Source organism: Malus sylvestris, chromosome 11, assembly GCF_916048215.2.
Source record: "Malus sylvestris chromosome 11, drMalSylv7.2, whole genome shotgun sequence".
In the NCBI taxonomy this organism is placed as follows: domain Eukaryota; kingdom Viridiplantae; phylum Streptophyta; class Magnoliopsida; order Rosales; family Rosaceae; genus Malus; species Malus sylvestris.
The window spans coordinates 13,571,613-13,591,630 of NC_062270.1; the positions used below are offsets into that span (position 1 = coordinate 13,571,613).

Sequence of the window (20,018 nt, forward strand, 5' to 3'; positions counted from 1 at the left end):
TAGTGTCACGATCTGCTTGAGCCATCATTTCTTCTCTAAGCATCTCATTTTCTCGAGTAAGTGCTTATCTAATCATCTCGTTCTCTCAATTAACTATTTCTCTTTGTCTCTCAGCCGCCGCATCACGTCTCTCAGTAGCTGCTAATATTGCTGCCATAGCAGTAGCTTTTTCCTCATCTCTAGTCGCTTCCCTCGCCATGTTCAGTTCACCTTGGCGAGCAAGTTTGTCCATATATATAGTGTAGTCATTTTTGGAAGAACTACCTTTTTTCTTTGATGCCTTTTTACCTTGAGGCCTGAGGGACTGACGAGTTGGTTAGGTCTCCGACACTTCTTCAAGCGTCCCTTCCGTGTCTTCAAATGTGTCGCCTTCTTGTTCGGCCGTGTCTACTTTTGGCAAACTGTGTAGACCCATGCCGTGCATGACAACTTTTGGACTAGTTGCCACAATTTTGTATATGGGGCAAGCTTTGAAAATTTCCCAACATTCCCATTTGCTGAATGATTTGTTCTGGTTCTTTGCATTGTAGAATGCTTGTGCTTGTAGTGTCTATAAATGTGGGACAATATTAAAAAATGCGGGTGTAACACAAATAAATAAATTAAAATATTGATGCTGGTGGAATGCATATAAATAAATAAAAATATTGTCACCTGATCCGCTAAACTTGTCCCACTACGCAGATTAATGGAAGCATGAGAGATGGTGTTTTTCCAACAAGTAAAGGATGTGTTGAGTTTTTTCCAACGACCTTGAAGACCTTGACTACTTCTGGCGTCTTTTCCATTTACATTGCAAAACGCTTTCATAATTTTACTCCACATTTCTCGCTTATCCATCTCATCACCCGTAATCGGGTCATGAGTAGTGTGAACCCAACATTCACACAACGTAACATCTTCAATGACCTTCCATGAAGTCATTTTTTTCTCTCAACGTGTAGAAAATATTGAAATGTAGAAAGTGTAGAAAATATTGAAATGCAGTGTAAGGTGGAAGATGAAGGTTAGGTATTTATAGAACAAAAAAAAAAAAAACTTTAAAAATTTTCTTTATTTAAAAAAAAAATTCATAATTTTTAATAAATTCTAATTTAGTTAATTAATCTGGACCGTTGGATTTGAAAAATATTCAAATCCAACAACCCATAAGGTGCCACTTGGCCAACGGTCATAATTTTGATTGTTGTGCCTTTTTTTTATTTTTTATAATTTTTGGGGGAAAAATATAGACTGTTGATCTGTGATCGGATGGTCCAGATCAAAATTCAAATTCAATTTTTTTTTACCATTGGAAATCCAACAGCCCAGGCTGGGCCACATGGCCTCCCTATCTGATGGCTGAGTGAGCCTGCGTATGCGGGCCCTTTTCTGATTCCTTGTTGGCTACTCGCGCCTAGTCCCATGTGCTTAGGGCAAAAAAAAAATAATAAAAAATTGAACTTCCCTCCGAGGCCACGCTGGCGTCATATGGGCTTATCCATGCCTATGTCGATTTTGGGTTGGCCTGGAGACCAGCTTGGGCTGGGTCCCAACCTATCTGCTGGGTTGGAGTGGAAAGCCTGGGTGCTGGCCTATCAGGTCCCCTGTGGTGGAACTGCTCTTAAACTAAACAAGTTTTGTTTTCATGTGGTGGAAACACAGTAACTTGTAAATAACTAATCATTTAAAATATTACACGTATTAATTATAATTAAAAAATAAAATTAGATATATGTGGGTTGGTTTAGTTAACCGTACCCTAAAAATTCCGAAAACTGATTAAGGTCAGTGCTGTTTGGTTTAACCACCGAAAATTAAAAAACAAAACCAAACTAAACCAAGTCGCCGGTGCTGTTCGGGCGGTTCGGTCGGCTTTTGTATTATTTATTTTTAAAATGCCTAACCCTAGGTGCTGGGGTCTGGTCTGCAATGGCAATAGGCGTGGTGACTAAGAGCAGCTCCAACTGGAGCTCCAACCCGAGGGATAGGCTGAGGAACATGGCTTGAATGCCCAAGTGATGAAGCCCAGCGTGTGCTGGCGAGCGAGCTCGAGTAGGCCCGAGGGAAAGGCCCGTGGATTCGTGCCAGCCCGAGCGCCTGAAGGCAATCTGATGTGGGCTAATGTGGTGTTGGGATGTCGTCATTCTTTTGCTTTGGCTCTCTCTATCTTTTCTCACAGAGTTTTACATAAGGTTTTGGATTTGGGTTTATTTTTTTTATTTTTTATGAGGAACGGAGGAGAGCGAAAGAGGAGGCTACGTGGAGAGATTTTATGTCGGCTAGCTTTGATTTGGTGGTGTTTAGGGCTCCGTCGAAGCTCTGGATTTTAACTGCTGCTTGCTCTGCCATTTGCTTTATGCTTCTCTGATTTTTCCGGCAGAGATTCAATCCGGTGATTCGACCTGTTTCGATGAATTTGAGACCAAAAAGGTATGTGGGTTTTTGGTTATTTTCTCTAAATCTTTGTTAAACCATTGTGGGTTTTTCGATCCTGGGTTGAGTTTTTTAGTTTTTTCAATTTAAATCTTACTAGTTATAGTTGAAATTTGTAGGATTTGTTCTGGATTGCAATATTTTGGGGCTTTTCATATAAAAAAAATATATTTTATTACCAATTGCCAGTACTATTCAATGTAGGGGTGAAGATGTAAAACATGGTAATTGTTCATTAAGGGTGCGTTTGGTACGCAGACGGGACAGGACGGGACGGGACGGGACGGAACGGAACGAAGGTGTAATTTTTGAAAAAGACATGGGGTATATTTGTCTTAAAATGGTAAAACATTGTATTCCACAGACGTGGAACAAACCCGTTCCAGGGGGGGCAGGTGGGACGCAAAAACACCCAAAATCTTTCTCGTGGAACATCCCGTTCCACCCATTTTTGGCGCACCAAACGCGGGATGGAACGCCTCGTCCCGTTCCGTCCCGTCCCGTCCCACGTACCAAACGCACCCTAAGAGCAATTATTGTTCACTGGAGGATAGCATAGTGGATAGCCCTAGGGGTCTTCCACCATGCTGGAAGTGCTCTAAAGATATTGAAGGTTTCGAGCTTCTTGATTTGCGTGGGTTGTGCAAGAATTTGGTCTCGATCTGCAGGTGCAGATCTGCAGCTATCGCTGCTGCCGAGAGGTGGGGTGCCGCAGGTCTGGGGCACGGGTTGCAGGAGCGGGTCGTGAAGAGGACCGACGTTCACCGAAACTTGGGTCTGGCTGAAGCATGGGGCTTCGTGATGGTTGCTGTTGAGAAATGGCGACGAGATTGATGAAGACGACATTTCTGGAGGGGAAGAGCGAAGAGAGAGACATTGTTGGTGGCTGGGCTTCGTGGTTGAGTTGCAGGGGTTGATTTGAAGCTCTGGCGGCGGGAGGGATTGGATGGGGGAGATTTTGAATCCTTGGTTGCAGAGGACCTGACTCGGTTTTTTTTTTTTTTTAGGTTATGAGGTTGCAGGTGAGGATGGCGTCAAGGAGAATGAATGCACGGGGGTGATGGGGAAGGAATTGCTAAGCTTAGTGGTGGGACCCTCTTCATTATTTTAATTTTCTGCTACAAAAAAGTTCTTATTTTTTTCAATAAATCATGAACTTTTAATATTTTATTAATTTATCAATCCAGTTGGATTGAGTGGGTACACTGCTTGTCACGTCAGCAGTTAACAGTCAAATTAACAAAAAATTTAACGGAGGTCTGACATTGCAATAAATTCATAAGTTGATGTATGATATTGCAATGTTTGAAATATAAGGTATGAAATTGTGGTTCGATTGAAGTAGTTTTGTGTAATTTATCCTGTTTAAATATTCTAATTAAAATTTTTCACAAAGGTTTATAAATAATTTTTTAATTAAACTTGCAAAATAGAAAAACTGGACTAAATTCAACAGAGTTCAAAATTTTAACCTAGATCAATAAAATGAAATGAAATACGCAATATGTTTTGGGTATAGATTGAAAGGAAAATTGATGAAAAAAGTTTGAAAAATTTAAGTTTTAATTAAGAAGACAAAAATGCGTTGTAAGTAAATAATACCATAAATAATTTTTTAGAGTAAAAATATTATTTTAATTAAAAATGAACAATACTAAGAATGTTTTATTAAAACTTATGATTGAAGGGACCTAGATTGAATCTTGAATTGTGCTTTCTTGAATGGAGGGACCCAGTTCCAGATTCGATAAAAATACAAATTATTTTCACCAAAGCGCGCCTTAAAAGCCCCAATCCCGCCAAACCCAAAAATCCTAATTTAAAAATAATTCTAAACAAATTCTACCGCTCAAACAAAACCCGATCTCCACCGTCTATTCTATCCCCGAACATCCAACCGCTCCACGTCACTGATCCGTGCGGCACCATCGCAACCAATCAAATCTCATCACCTTCCCCTATATATACAGAATCCCAAATCCAACCCATCTCATTCACTCACAACCTTCGTCTCAGATAGCTCTGCATTTCCCTCCTTTTCTGCAAACCCTAGTTTTTCCGAAACTCTGACACCAATGGCTCCCAAGGCAGAGAAGAAGCCGGCCGAGAAGAAGCCCGCGGAGGAGAAGAAGGCTGAGAAGGCCCCCGCTGAGAAAAAGCCCCGTGCCGAGAAGAATCTCCCCAAGGAGGCCGCCGGCGAGAAGAAGAAGAAGAGATCGAAGAAGAGCGTGGAGACCTACAAGATCTACATCTTCAAGGTCCTGAAACAGGTCCACCCAGATATCGGAATCTCCAGCAAGGCCATGGGGATCATGAACAGCTTCATCAACGACATCTTTGAGAAGCTCGCTCAGGAGTCGTCGCGGCTCGCGAGGTACAACAAGAAGCCGACGATCACTTCCCGGGAGATTCAGACGGCGGTGAGGTTGGTGCTCCCCGGTGAGCTCGCCAAGCACGCTGTCTCTGAGGGGACTAAGTCGGTGACCAAGTTTACTAGCTCTTAAGGATTTGGAGTTGTAATTTGGGAAATGGGTATTTGGGGATGGCGATGGAATTAGGGTTTTTAGGTGTAAAGTTTGAATTTGGGGCTGGGGTCTCGAAGGGTACGGATGTTTAGGGTTTTATGGTATTTTGAAATTTGCTTTTGTTGGAATCCAATTTGGAACATCTGCTTGATGATTTCTGGATACAACGGAAGGATTTATGTTTTGCTGACTTCTGGAAATGTTATTTTTACTTGGCTTAATTTCTTGCATTTGTTTTGCATTTAATTTTGATTATTGTATAAATAATTAGGAATATTAACACAAGATTATGAGTTGCAAAAACTGAAATGGTTTTGGATACTTAAACACCGATGAGCAGTGAGATGGACGGTGGAGATGGTAGTAGTGATGCATTTGACGCTAGTTTTCCAGTGAAATGTACGGTGGAGATTGTACATGAAGTGCTCCATTGCAGTACAATTGTATAGAGGGAAACAGGACTTGAACTGTTACCCTGGATTTGGACCATACATGAGATATGGTGATTGAGTAGAGGAGCGGAGGAAAATAACTTACATAACATGAGTATTTTGTTATTTTAAAGTTTTTCTCGGAGTGGGGGAGGATAGAGAGGAGCGTGAAACACAAACATAATTAACTAAAAATGTGGTAAAATAGAGGGCCGTGGCTATATTGGCACATATAGCTACGATTTACCCTACTTAGTAATTAAAAAAACTGTTGCTACAATTGCGGACGATGGCCAATCTGGGTGCTTTGCGCATTGCCGTCTTCTCTCCTTGAGTCTCGCCGTCTCCCCCTTGGTGTGACGATGGTTTACAAGATGAGCGAGAGAGTATGGATGTGCAATTGCTGATGTGATATGGTTGACGGCGGCAATGGTTTTTGTGGCAAGCAGCTTAGGGTTTTATTGTGAAAAAGGTGAGTCGGTGATCGAGAATCGGGAGTCTGTACAAGTACCTTGGTGTATTCTTTTATTCTAATAGAAAATATAGGATACAAAAAGGGCCCAAAAAAATTTATTGGCTTAGAAAATGATACAAAGTGTCTAAAATTATACATATTTTCTTACCCATATTTTTCTTTTAAAAATACTAACATATTCAATGTTTATTTACATATTATGTAGTAAATTGAATTAATTTATATGATGTATAATAAAATTACTTAAATCCACCTAGGTCGCTTAGGCGCTTGGCGCCAGGCCCGTCGATCATAATCCGCAACTCTAATTAATGTCAGCATGTACATAATCTACAAACACGAAATTCTTTTCGAGTTCATGCAAAGCGTAAGCCAAGCCAGCACTCAGAAGCGCAAAACCTGCCAAAATGATCCGTAGCTGCAGATCCGAAGGAATCCCGGTTGATGCACAGAAAACAACGGTTGCCCCAACTAGCAGCTTCTGCCACGTCTGGAATGCTGTATAAGCTTTCTTACACGAGGAGCATTTGAGGGTGTGCTGCTCGAATCTATCCAGCATCTGCATAACAAATTGACAATAGAAACCCGGAAACCATAATCTAGTTTTCATTGCGAGAAATGAATGAACTGCTTATGTGTTTATTTTCTCTGAGTGGGAGAAAGGCTCCTCACCTGACGTTTTGATAAAACCATTGACGGTAAGGGTTGTTGGTCACAAGTACCAAACCACTCGGGTTGGCTGTTGCCATGCCGCCTCAGCCAGTTTCGAAATGCCAAGACAAGACGATCTGCTTGTGTCGGAGTAAATGTGATTTTTGTGTACTGCTGATTAACATCACCAGATTCATCCTTGGATTTGGCATGAAAGACCTTCTCTTGGCCCTGAAGGACAATCATGTCTCCGTCATAAACCTTATTTGAAGTCCAATGCTCTTGCCATCTAGGAACCACCTGAAACAATTACATGATGAAAAATTATGGAAAACCAAGGTTGTAAGGATATAATAAACTTTGAAGAAGGAAAAAAATAAAAGACAAACATGAACTTTAAGCCTCTTATGAACGTTGTGTTTCAGATTGGTTCAGTGTTATTAAGCTAAAAAACCAGTAGAAGCAAAGAATGAAAGCAAGCAAGATCAATATATTTCACACAAACCAAAGTTAAGAGTCTTTGGAAGCTCATTCAAAAGTGATATTGTTTCTTAGCTTATATGGCATCCAATGCTGGGATTGGTGTTCGCCAATAAGAAAAGTTAAACCCTTCTTCTATGGTTTTATAACTTTAAACCCTTCTTCTATGATTTTATAACTAATCACAAAACTTATTTCATGGAATCAGTGTTTGTCAATCAGAAAAGCTAAACACCAAGTGCCCGAAGGAGAAACTTCACATATCCTCTCAGCATTTGGAAATATTGTCCGAACCCAACTTATAATAAAGGTCGTACCCAGTGCACAAGGCTCCCGCTTTACGCAGGGTCTGGGAGATGTGAATGTCGACTAGTCTTACCCCCATTTATGGAGAGGCTGCTCCCAAGTCTCGAACCCGAGACCTACCGCTCATGGGCGAAGGCACTTGCCATCGCACCAAGTGCGACCTCTAATGAGAAAAAGAAATTTACTTAAACATGAGAGATTTCAATTTCCACCAATAAGGATCAACTTGCTGGACAAGATGTGCTGGTTCACCTAAGATGTTGTTATGAAGTACAAAGTACGAAATAAGACAACCACAAATTTCTTACCTGCCACCAAGCGGGCCCTGGCATGCTAAACTGGAAGAAGTTTCGAGCACTACATACAATAGAGCGAGTCTTCCCTGGTGCCATTGGAACGTTGAAGGAGCAAATCCATATAACCCATTTTTGATCTCCAACTACTGGAAGCTTTGTGTCAATCTCTATTCTGGGTACAAGAAAAGGAAACCAAGTATGTTTAGTTTTAGAAGCAAGTAATTAATTACAATAAGACCATATAAAATATATTATGGATGGAGTTTTCATGGTTATGTATGTTCTACAAATAAAGGACTAGAGAATGCCTCTAGGACATGCCATATTGCTCTCAAACGATATGACAATCCTTTGTAAATTTTGTAGAACTGACAAATATTTCTTCAATGAGGAAGATTGATGTTTAAGCGTCACATTTTCTTGGAAGTTTCTCAGTTCGATTTTGGTTTGGAAGTATTCTTACAAAACCAAACTAAGAAACAGCTCAAGATTCCTAGCCGACAAACATTAGACTTTACTAATGTTGTAGCCCTACATCAATTACATATGAAGAAATCAAGGAGTTGATGACATGTAAGTCCAGAACAAACATAATTCATATCTACAATGTTGTATCAGTTACTGCTTATACGAGGATGATGAACTTACTTATTCAAATAATAGCAAGGTGCTATAAACTCAGCAGTAATCCGTGGGTTGCCTTCATTTGCTCCAGAAAAACCCCAAGGACCACTATCCTCGAGTTTAAATGGCAAAGGTTTGGCTCTATCTCTCCTTCCGGTGACCTGTTAAGTGATTTCACCATTAAGCAAAATGGAAATTTCCATCTATCAGAAAGTGTACTTAAATTTCCAAGTTTTGAAGGAAAAAAATGCATGCAAAGAGCCTCAGACTGATATGCAGCAAAAGTTCATAAAACATAGAACAGGCACAAATGCGTATAAGAAACTTCAGAACATTTGTCCTCTTAGAATATGCTCATTTTACTAGCATTCACCATTACGATTCTAACTGCATGCCTTTAACTACTCAAAGAACGTACCAAGAGATTTGCTTGAATACCAAAAAATGAAAGAGACTCCAGGTTTAGATCCAGTTGTATACCTTGTGATGAGCGAAGTCAATGTGGGAAGGATCAGAGACATTTTCCATGAGGGTATCATAGCCATAGAACAGATCACGCTGGATTGTCACTGACGAAAACTCAGGTTTACTAAATTCATCAGGTAGCCTAAACATTAAACAATTATCATCATCAAAAGATCATTAAATTATTCGGAACATAACAATTAACAACTACCCATATTAAACAGTTAAAAAAACACTTCAAACACAGTATTCAACAATCCTAATCACTATATTTATAAATTAAAGACAACAATCCTAATCACTATATTTATAAATTAACGACAACAATCCTAATCACTAAATTTATAAATTAAAGATTCACAAAAGCGATATAACATGAATCAATTACATGGGAGGCTTGGTGGCATTAGCTCTTTCCCAACCATTCTCATCCGGCCAAACAAAGAGCAGGCCTTGAGACACCAGCGTAGGAAACCTCGTAGCGCATGCTCTTGGAGACCGAACAGCACGAGATTCAGGACCTTCAGATGAAGCCTGTGGAATCTTAACACATGATCCACACCCGTCAAATGACCATCCATGGTATGAACACTGCAAGTTTCCGCCTTCATCAATCCGTCCTTCCTGCAAAATCAAAATAACTCAATTGAAAACCATGAACCCTATTCCTCACTTAATCATCCAAAACCTTAAACGCAATTGGATGCTACGTTTCATGAAGCTTATTTGATCACTGGCAATGCCTAAACCCAATGGTACTAATTTTAGTAAACCTAATAATTTAATGCAATGACCAAATTGAAACATGAGTAAGAGTTCAGCCACTAATGTGTTTGTTGCACCGGACTGTCTCGGATTGGACTAGCTTCAAGGACTAAGCTGGACTGGCTTAGACTAGACTAAGTTGGACTAGCTTAGTGAAACATTTGATGCAGTGTTGGACTAAGAAGTAGGATAATGAAAATAGTACTGTCACATACAAGAACTATGAATCAAGAAGCAAATGTACATATCTGAAGTAATCACTTCCTGTTTCTAATTATTAAAGTAAAGAGAACAATCTAGATATCTGAACTAGTCAAACCTAAACCTGTAAGATGATAACAAAGAAATTTACAAATTGTTAAAAGAATAAAGAGAACAATCTATAGCAATTCCCTATACAAAATATAAATGTAGAAAAACTCATACTCACATATATACTCATTGCCACTGATTCGAGTCGTTGAGAACTAAACTCAACATTCTCAATATGAAACAAGTATGACACCATTGTGGGGCAGTTGTTACTTGTTACTAAACCAAGAAGAACAAAACAATTTACATAATTTCAGAAAATCACCGTGCCCGAAGCTGTAATTGGCGTTTCCGCCCAAACCCTCCCATAACCGATTCATGGTTTCCGCCCCACCCCCGCCTTATCCCATTTAACGAAAAATTGTTACTTTCTTTTTCCTCTGGCAAATTTAACGACATACAAATGAATATATGCTCTGCAACAAAGAACATCATAATTTCTAATAAATTTAATTAATTATACTAATGACTATTTGAGCTGCTTAAGCAAATTTATGATAAGAAATGGTACAATTTTAATTCAAACAAATGACAAAAAAAATCTGAACTTGTAACGAAAAACAATGCAAATAAAGTGCAAAAAATCAAAAATCAAAACAAAATACAAAATCCCAATTAGCAGAGAAACAACACAGAGAGAGAAAGAGAGAGATAGAGATTTATGAGGACTTACTTTACAACAACAGAGTGAGTGTGAGGTAAGGGGCAACGAAGATTTCAGAGTTCGAGAGTTTTGAGAGGTTGAGAGAAGCGGCGGCGCCTCTAACAAGTAGACAAGGAAGAAGAAAAGGAAGAAGAGGAATTGGAAGAGGAAAGTGGCCGGAGACTTACGAGGACGCGACGGCGGTCAGTGGGATGGTCCGGCAAGGTCGTCGAGCAGGACGAGGACGAGGACTGGCGGGAGGTGGTGGGTGACGCCGGATTAGGCGAGAAGGAGGAAGGTCTTAGCACTCATCAGGAATTCGGGGGGTCTCGCTAAGAACTTTTAGCGAGGCTAGTCGGAGCGAGTGAAATTTAATCCCATTAAAACCAGTCCTTCCGAGTAACAAACACTGGGTTAGACTAATTATTAGTCTAGTCTAGGGCAGTGAGACTTTTCAGCCAAACAAACACTCCAACTTGGAGCATTTTATTGCCTTCTTCTGCAATAAATTTTTCAGTGTAGCCAGCACGCGAGGTAATATCATTATTATATAAATGGTGCAATGTATGTTAAAAGTTAATAACTTAAAAAAATAAAAAAATTTATCATTTACATAAAAACACGGTGTTATATAAATGGTGGAATGTATGTTAAAAAATTAATAACTAAAAAAAATAAATTTTTTTATCACTTGCATAAAAACACGTGGTGTAACATTTTCCGTCATAATTAAAAAAATTTCTTCTTCAACAGCAATCCCAAAGACCAATCATGAGATTGGAGGGTTTTTCCTCCAAAATCTCAGCAACCAAACACAACCAAGAAGCTTACAGATAAGGGGGCGAGGCGATGAGGGCATCTGTCATCGAAAGCGACCCACGATTCACCATCGTACCAGATAGCAAGGTCTCGACCCAGAAGCTGAAATGGGGTCGGCAACCGAGGGTCCAAATCTTCAATCAAAGAAACTGGGTACCAATGATCCCTCCAATTGAACTTGCTCGTCGATGTCGCGTCTTCAATCTCGTCCTCAGCTCCGTAATCTTCCCCGTCCGGTTCCCTCTGTCCTTCTGGGTCAGCGGTTTGTGGCGGCGGCGATGCAGGCGCAGCTACTCTCAGAGGAGGTAGATTTTTCGCTCTGCCTGGTAAGTTACGATTTGGGTTTTTGGTGGAGATCAAGAAAGAGGGTGTCTTGAGAGATCTGGCGGGCGGCGATGGCGGCGATGATAGTGTGAAGATTGTAGGAGATGCAAAGGAAGATAGAGAAAATGCCATGATAGTGTGAAGACTGTAGGGGGTGTCTTCAGAGATTTAGTGGGTTTGTTTCTCACGCTTCAGTTCTCTGATTTTCTGCTAAAAAGTAGAGAGAGAGAGCTTTGCGTGCAAGTTTGAAATGAGTTCCTGTTTGTCTGTGCCTGGATAGAGCTAGAGAGTTCCAACGGTAATTTCGGTGGGAAAATTGTGTGCGAGATGCATTGTAATTTGTGACTGGCAAGATCTCATTGGTTAGGTTATGTTGGGTGGTGACAGTGCCGGCCACTAGTGAGCTACCGTTGAAAAAAAATCACAATCTGCTGATTCGGACTTCAGACCATGAGACAAGGACGTGAGTTAAGAGAAAAATCAAGATTAATTAACGGTTGAATGTCATACATGGGAATGGCCAGGGATCTGTCCCCAAACTTGTCTCTATCTGTGACTAGCAACCTCTACTACTTGTTAATATAAGTTCATAACGATGAGGTGAAACTCTCTTATACTCTAGCATCAAGTTTATGCATGCAAATTAAGTGTCGACCCTCAATCAACATACATAAACAAGTTTTAATAACTCAGATAAGCAAATCACATTCAAGACTCAAGAAACAATAATTGGATGTAATCAATTCATATAAAGCATATAATCATGGCTTTGAATTCACCTCTAACTAAAAAGAAATTAGTTCCTCATATCTGTGAAAAGATAAAACCAAATTAAAACAAACATTGAACTAAAACAAAGGATAGAATACACCTAGAAACATCCAGCAATCCATGCTTGAATGGCAGGGCACGACTCCAAGGGTCTCCTCTCTTTCCTTTCTTGCAAATTTGCGCACAAGTATGTATTTTCTAATGTTTTGGCTCTTGTATGTGTGGTGCACGAAATTGTGGTGGATGGTGTGGTGATTTAATGGTAGAGGGTGGTGGTTTGAATTGTGGCAGAAAATATGTATTTATAGGAAGAAAAGGCACAACAAAAAGGGTTGAATTAGGACTCCAAATCAGCAAAGAACAAGGACAATTCTCATCAGATTCCAAGGATGAAAAGGAGTAGGAAATTCGTTAGATTTCTAGGGGGAAGAAGGATTAGGTTATTTGCATTATTTCAGGGCTTCTAGAATCAGATATTAGGCATTCTAATGTGATAAGGAGTCCCCCTTGCAGCTGGATTTAAGGCATGATAAGATTGAGATATGATAAGATAAGATAAGGTTAGTTTATATAAGATAAGGTTGGATAATGTTTTGGATAATGTTCTTCCTTTTAGCTGATTCCTTACTTCTTTATATTGGATTTACTTCTTCACTCTTTTCAGCATATTCCTAGCCTCTTGAACTTCAAATTCGTCCATCCATCTTGCTCCACTCATAAGATATCCATTTGGTGCCCAAAACTTCCTCAAATGCTCCAAATTGCACTTTGTTGCCAACTTTGTCATATGGACCTACAAACACACGAAAATAGCTTAAAACACTAATAAACACAAACTAACTATGAAAATACAGGAAAACAAGCTAACTAAGTCGTATAAATATGCTCCTATCACGAGGTTTTCTTGGGATGATTGGGAGCATTGATTGTATGCATTGGACGTGGAAAAACTGTCCAAGTGCATGGCAAGGCGCTTATGGAGACACAAAAGGAGCAAAAAGTATCATTTTGGAGGCGGTGGCATCTTTTGATACATGGATTTAGCACGCCTTTTTCGGGGTTCCGGGAGCTCAAAATGACCTCAACGTCCTTGCCCAATCCCTAGTGTTCAACGATGTCCTGCAAGGAAAGGCACCAAAAGTCACGTATGAGGTCAACGAACATATGTATGATAGGTCATACTACCTAGCTGACAGCATTTACTCAAGGTGGTTAACATTTGTCAAAAGAGTGCCACGTCTGCGAAGTGCAAAAGAAAAACACTTTGCAAGCTGTCAAGAGGGATGCAAGAAGGATGTGGAGCGTTGTTTTGGTATCCTCCAAGCTCGCTGGGCGATCGGTAGGGGTGCTGCCAGATTGTTTGATGTAGAGTCGCTTCGATCCATCATGATGACGTGCATCATTCTTCACAACATGATTGTGGAAGATGAGTACAATTATGAAGTTGTTGATGAATATGAGCCAGACACGATGTACAATTCAAGAACACATATATATTGTGCTTATGACTCCACCGATGAGCACGTGCAACATGAGCCATTAGAAAGGGATGAACGTTACAATGAAAGGGTCATTCGACGATATACTGCATTTCAAAGGCCAGACATAAACAATGCCCGGCAAAATGACTTGATAGAGCACCAGTGGGCATTGAAACAAGCTGAAGATAATTAGGTTCATTTAGTGTGTTTTTTATTATTTGGTATGTTTATGTAATTTTATTTGGTGTGTTTTATTTTAGTTCATTTAGTGAGGTTTTTATTATTTGGTGTGTTTATGTAATTTTATTTGGTGTGTTTTATTTTAGTGAGTTTTTTATTATTTGGTGTGTTTATGTAATTTTATTTGGTGCGTTTTATTTTAGTTCATTTCGTGAGTTTTTTATTTGGTGTGTTTATGTCATTTGAATAAAGATTCTCTTATAGTATAAATATATTACCATATTAAATCAATTTACTCTCACTTTAAATAAAGTACTAAATTCAATAAATTGGAAACAACATAAAATACTCAATTCAATAAATAATAAATTACAACCCAAGGTGATTGGAAAACTATGGGCTCCGATTACAAAAAGTACTCTATTCATCATAACTTAACCAATTTGTGGTGCTAGGATGATCTGAAGGAAATTTTGTGAAAAACATGTTCATTTAAGCAACATCTATATCATGCAATTAACAATTAAAAGGCAGAATCATGCTTGTATGCACTTAAAAACAAAACATTAACCATGAAATTCAAAGCCTAGTAGATTGGTGAACCAAGACTCAACTCAAATCAAAGTGAGTTGAGAAATTTATACCTTTGTAGATTCCTCTTTGCATAAGTAAAGGCTAATCACCCAAGGAGAGGGCCTTCATTCCTTACTTCTTAGATCCATGGATTTGGATGGAAGAATAGGTTTCTCCAAGTTCCCAAAATTGAGAACCTCTAAGTCTCCACACCAAGGTGAGATGTGAAGAAGAGATGAGTGACCTGGAGGAGAAAGATTACTAGCTAATCCCTCCAAGGGGGGGCCGGCCTCTTTAGAGAGAAATGAGAGCTTTGTGTTCTCTCCAATTTCCTCAAAAAACCCTAAATGAATTTTGGCTATAAAGTCATATTTATACCTTTATTCATTGGAGTGGCAAACTTGTAATTAAAGCAAGTTCACTACCCTTCCTCTAAATGGCCGGCCTTAGGGTATTATTGGGCTATTTGGGCCTTTGTGAATCATTATTCATTAAGTTGTCATACAACTTAAGTCAATGGCCTTGACGTTCAAAGCCCATTGGGCCTTAAGGTCCAATACTATCCCGAGGTCTTTAACAAACTTATTCGTTTGATTTATTAACATATTAATTAATCATTTCCATAAATAATTAAACCATTTAATTATTCTTACTCATCTCCGTTGTTTCTTCAATCTCTGCCTTACACGGTGTACGATCCATTAGGTTCCTTTTAGCGAGGCAGTGGGCGATTAAAACTCTTTCAAATCGATTGTGAATTGAAACTTACTTTCAATTCTCCCTTTAGTGTTTATACACGTTTAGGGCTTCCACAAACCATGAGTGACACCTAGCAGTATGTCATGGTTACCCAAGCTAATCAGAAGAGGTGGAGAACCTATTCAGTTTAGGATTACAATGCAATACGGTCTTTCTCTAATACAATACTCTTGACCACATTGTTTGGTTTGAAAGTTAATTCATGTCTACTATCCAATGTGATTCATTTACTTATATGATTATCTTGAATGTGATTTTGAACGACTTCCTAAATCTCATTCATACTCTGGCCAGAGATTCTTAATCATATCATTGAGTATTCTCCCTCAAACGGTTTGAAGGTTAGAGATCCCTTGTTGCGCATTCACTTGCCTCCATGGCTAAGTGGCTTAATCCCAACTATGCCGTGGACAACCACGAATGGAGTGACTTTGACATAATCAAAGATCAATGACCTAACCATAAGACAACTATGATGCCTCAGGTCAAAGGACTACTTTGCATTATCCCAACCATGAGTTCTCATGTGACATAAGTATGAGAACTCTTCATTGATCGTGTTCAGTGAACTCATTCCTTATTGAGCACCTACGTACTTGTCTTGGTGTCAGTTACACCAATGACTCGAGACCAGTCACTCTCACTAAGAGAAGACATAGCACATACTGATCTTAACGGACTGTCAATGCCCAATTGGCAATCCTATGATCAGGAACGTTTAGGATATGTATACGAAAGAGAATGGTCTTATGAATCTAACTTCTTTAAATTACATTCTCCTAATTACATATTCCTTAGACTTATCGTTTAAGCATATAACATTTATATGAGACGGCTTAAAACAATAATCTTTGCCCTTGATATTAAACTAGATTAGTTTAATATGTGAAATGTCCGTAAAGTATCATCACAAGATTGGTTTTAGGGCACATTTCCAACATGATCTTCTCTTGTTGTGCTAGGACCATCTCCTCTTGCTCTCGCTTCTCTTGCACGCCTCCTATGCACCACATCCTCTTTCTCCGACTTCCAAAAATATTTAGAATTTGGAGACTTCCCTTCTAAAAGCGTGTTCATAATCTCACGATCTCGTTGAGCCATTCTCTGTTCTCTAACCAGTTCTCTTTCTTGCCTAAGTAGCTCTCTTTCTCTTTCATTAGCTTGTAATTTTTTCTCAACAGCTGCAGTTTTTGCCTCCTCTCTAGCCTTATCAGCCTCAAATTTCACCATTTCCCGCGCCAAAGTCAATTCACTATGGCGAGTAAGTTCTTCCATGTACTTTGCATAATCATCCTTGGAAGCACTTCCTTTTCTCTTTGAAGCCTTCTTACCTTGAGGCCTAATTGGATAACAGGTCGAACCCGACGCTTGTTCAGGGATGGGCGTTTCGGGCACTTCTTTTGCATCATCTTCTGCATCATCTTCATGCGAGCCATTATCAGGTGTAGAGTGTAGAGGGGTGCTGTTCATGACAACTTCTGGACTGACATGCACAATTCTGAATTTAGGACAATCTTTGACAATATTCCAACATTCCCACCGGTTGAATGATTTATTTTTTGTTTTAGTTTTGGCACCATACCAAGCTTGTGCTTGAATTAGCTACATAATGGGGGAGAAGAAATAATTATAATCAAAGTAGGTAACAAATAAATAATACAAAAAATAATTATAATTAAAGTAGGTAACAAATAAATAATACAAACAAAAAATTATAATCAAAGTAGGTAACAAATAAATAATACAAACAAATAATTATAATTAAAGTAGGTAACAAATAAATAATACAAACAAAAAATTATAATCAAAGTAGGTAACAAATAAATAATACAAACAAATAATTATAATCAAAGTAGGTAACAAATAAATAATACAAACAAATAATTACAATGTAAATTTGGGTATAGTACAAACAAATAAATAATATATTGTTACCTGATCCGTGTAATTTTCCCCACTTCGAAGATTACTACTAGTTTGTGTCAAAGCGTCTCTCCAAATAGTAAACGATTGGCTAAATAATTTCCAACGACTAGACATCGATTGTTTGGTTCTACTCTCACCCATTTTCTCAAGATAATTGGTATGAATAAGACTCCACATTTCTCGCAACTACATCTCATTACCCGTACGCGAACTATGAGTAATTTCAACCTAGCTAGTACACAATGCAACATCTTCAAGAGACGTCCAATTCGTACTTGCATCAATAGTCATTTTGTTGAAAAAAAATGGATTGAAACTTTGAGAGAAAGATAGGAATGTGATTGAAAGTAGTTGAGAACATATGAAATTGTGGTGTAAGGTAGATGATAATGAGAAGGTATTTATAGAAAAATAGAAACATTTTTCTTTTAAATTTTCAGAAATTTTTTCGGATTTTTTACAATTTTTAAATTTTTTTATTCAAATAATTAATCTCTGCCGTTGGATTTTAAAAAAATTAAATTCCAACACTCTAAATTGTGCTAAGTGCCACAACGGTAACTTTTCTTAATTTTAAAACTATTTTTTTAATTTATAAAACAGATTAATATCAACCGTTGATCTCAGATCGAACGGTTGATATTAAATCAGTTTTTTTTTTTGGTAAAAGACTGTTTACTATCCTCATGTTTTGTGATTTTCAACATTTAGTACATCAAATTTTTTCGTCTCAGATTCATATCTAAAGTGTAAATTTTGGGACAGTCTCATACATCTGTTAGTCAAACTGTTAAATCAGCCGTTAATTGTGACGTGGTGCCCATGTGGACAATGACCGGGCACCACGTGTCATCCATGTTTTTATTTTCTTTTCTTCTTTCTTCTTCTTCCTTCTTCTGCAACTTTTTTTTCTTCCTTCCTCCTTCCTTCCCCTTCTTCTCATTCTTCCTTCTTCTTCCTCCGAATCTGGGGAATTTTTTTTTCTTTCTTTTTTCTTTTTTTTTCTTTCTTCTTCTTTCTCCTTCTTCCTCCTTGTTTTTTCTTCTTGTTCTTCTTCCTCCGACTACGACTTTTTTTTTCTTCCTCCTTCTTCTCCTTCTTCCTTCCTCCTTCCTCCTTCCTCCTTCTTCGTTCCCCTTCTTCTCCTTCTTCCTTCTTCTTCTTCCGAATCTGGGGAAGGTGAAGGTTTTTTTTTTTTTTTTTGAGGAAGATGAAGAAGAAGGGAGAAGAAGAGGAAGGAAGGAGGAAGGAAGAAGAAGAAGAAGAAGAAGAAGAAGAAGAAGAAGAAGAAGAAGAAGAAGAAGAAGAAGAAGAAGAAGAAGAAGAAGAATCGGAGGAAGAAGGAAGAAGGAGAAGAAGGGGAAGGAAGAAGGAGGAAGGAAGAAGGAGAAGAAGGAGGAAGAAGAAGAAAAAAAAACCTTCATCTTCCCCAGATTTGGAGGAAGAAGAAGGAAGAAGGAGAAGAAGGAGGAAGAAAAAAATAATTAAAAAGTTGCAATCGGAGGAAGAAGAAGAAGAAGAAAGAGGAAGAAGGAGGAAGAAGAAAGAAGAAAAAAAAAAACTTCCCCAAATTCGGAGGAAGAAGAAGAAGAAGAAGAAGGAGAAGGAGAAGAAAAAAGAAGGAAGAAGGGGAAGGAAGAAGGAGAAGGAGGAAGAAAAAAAAAAACGTGAATTACACGTGGCGCCCAGTCATTGTCCACATGGGCGCCATGTCACAATTCACGGCAGATTTAACAGTTTGACTAACGGATGTATGAGACTGTTCTAAAATTTACACTTTAGGTATGAATCCGAGACGAAAAAAATTTGATGTACTAAATGTTGAAAATCACAAAACATGAGGATAGTAAATAGTCTTTTACCCTTTTTTTTTATTACCGTTTCAAATCGGATGACTCATATTAAAGAGCCATTGAGATCGAACGGACTGTGGGAAGCCACGTGGCTTCCCAACAATCACCTGCTGAAACTAGCGCGCGGGCCCCCTGCCCTGTAAAGCTATTTGCTGACGCGCCCCCACTCGCGAGTGAGAGGCACGCGCTTGACACAAAAAATAAAAAAAGGACTGATGCCAGGCCTGGCGTCAGCCTGACGTCACACCCACCTCGGGCTGCAGGGCTAGCAATCCTCCATAGGTCTGGCCCTCGGGCTGCCCAACGCTGGAGCCCGATCCACCGGCCCTCGGGCCCTTTCCCTTTGCCTGTCCCTTGAGCAACCAACAAGGGTGGAGTTGCTCTAAGGCCCTCGAAAAGTTGCCTGGGGTGATAGCGGCTTTGATGGGTCAATGACAGGCTTTGGCGATGACCTGGATAACAAAAAACCACATGATTCTAACTTCTTTTCTCATGAATTAACATAAAACTATAGTGTGTATTTATTGTTTTTGAAATGACAGTCTACTTACGCCATGTAAAACGGAAATGCCAAACCTGCAGCTGCAAACATCACCAAACCAGTAGCAAGTTAGCAACAACTGCATTCCGTGACCGGGCCATTGAGAGTACCACAAGAAACTAAACATGACGTGAACAAGGAACAGAACTGTTATATTCAGATGGATTCTTGAGTGATACTAATTGAAAAATTAAGTGACTATGAAACTAACTATTTGGCATGCTCCAACTGAACAGTTCCAAATAATGCCTCGAAAATTACAGCCCCGTATCAAAGTGAGAATAAACATCTAGTTCATTTTCATCACTAATGCGCACACCAAGTTTAATCAAAGAAAATGTTCAGCCAACTGTAAAACTGGGAAAGGAAATGCTCAACTGATAAACCAGATAGGGCTCCGATG

The 20,018-nt window shown here is 39.0% G+C and overlaps 3 protein-coding genes across 3 annotated transcripts; 1 reads left to right on the forward strand and 2 right to left on the reverse strand.

Annotated features, from left to right (window-relative positions):
* The first annotated feature begins 4,388 nt into the window (after positions 1 to 4,388).
* Positions 4,389 to 5,161, forward strand: LOC126589573 (probable histone H2B.1). Its single transcript, XM_050254902.1, has one exon. It carries the CDS (start codon positions 4,491 to 4,493, stop codon positions 4,917 to 4,919), a length of 429 nt encoding a protein of 142 aa, XP_050110859.1. The 5' UTR covers positions 4,389 to 4,490; the 3' UTR covers positions 4,920 to 5,161.
* Positions 5,162 to 5,919: 758 nt separating this feature from the next.
* Positions 5,920 to 11,875, reverse strand: LOC126589572 (pheophorbide a oxygenase, chloroplastic). Its single transcript, XM_050254901.1, has 7 exons — positions 11,220 to 11,875; positions 9,057 to 9,292; positions 8,684 to 8,810; positions 8,228 to 8,364; positions 7,592 to 7,751; positions 6,519 to 6,797; positions 5,920 to 6,405 (listed from the first exon to the last, which is right to left on the reverse strand). The coding sequence occupies exons 1-7, from the start codon at positions 11,661 to 11,663 to the stop codon at positions 6,151 to 6,153; spliced, it is 1,638 nt and encodes a 545-aa protein (XP_050110858.1). The 5' UTR covers positions 11,664 to 11,875; the 3' UTR covers positions 5,920 to 6,150.
* Positions 11,876 to 16,186: 4,311 nt separating this feature from the next.
* Positions 16,187 to 19,489, reverse strand: LOC126590925 (uncharacterized). The gene is made up of 2 exons (XM_050256443.1): positions 19,326 to 19,489; positions 16,187 to 16,897 (listed from the first exon to the last, which is right to left on the reverse strand). The coding sequence occupies exon 2, from the start codon at positions 16,763 to 16,765 to the stop codon at positions 16,217 to 16,219; it is 549 nt and encodes a 182-aa protein (XP_050112400.1). The 5' UTR covers positions 16,766 to 16,897; positions 19,326 to 19,489; the 3' UTR covers positions 16,187 to 16,216.
* Between the last annotated feature and the right edge of the window lie 529 nt (positions 19,490 to 20,018).

Excerpts from the sequence above, each read along its gene's own strand:
- LOC126589573 (XM_050254902.1), top strand. The coding sequence starts at position 4,491 with ATGGCTCCCAAGGCAGAGAAGAAGCCGGCCGAGAAGAAGCCCGCGGAG.
- LOC126589572 (XM_050254901.1), bottom strand. The coding sequence starts at position 11,663 with ATGGCATTTTCTCTATCTTCCTTTGCATCTCCTACAATCTTCACACTA. Across the intron at positions 6,798-7,591 it reads CAGGGCCCGCTTGGTGGCAG|GTGGTTCCTAGATGGCAAGA; the intron begins GTAAGAAATTTG and ends TAATTGTTTCAG. Across the intron at positions 6,406-6,518 it reads TGGTTTTATCAAAACGTCAG|ATGCTGGATAGATTCGAGCA; the intron begins GTGAGGAGCCTT and ends TTTGTTATGCAG.
- LOC126590925 (XM_050256443.1), bottom strand. The coding sequence starts at position 16,765 with ATGAACAGCACCCCTCTACACTCTACACCTGATAATGGCTCGCATGAA.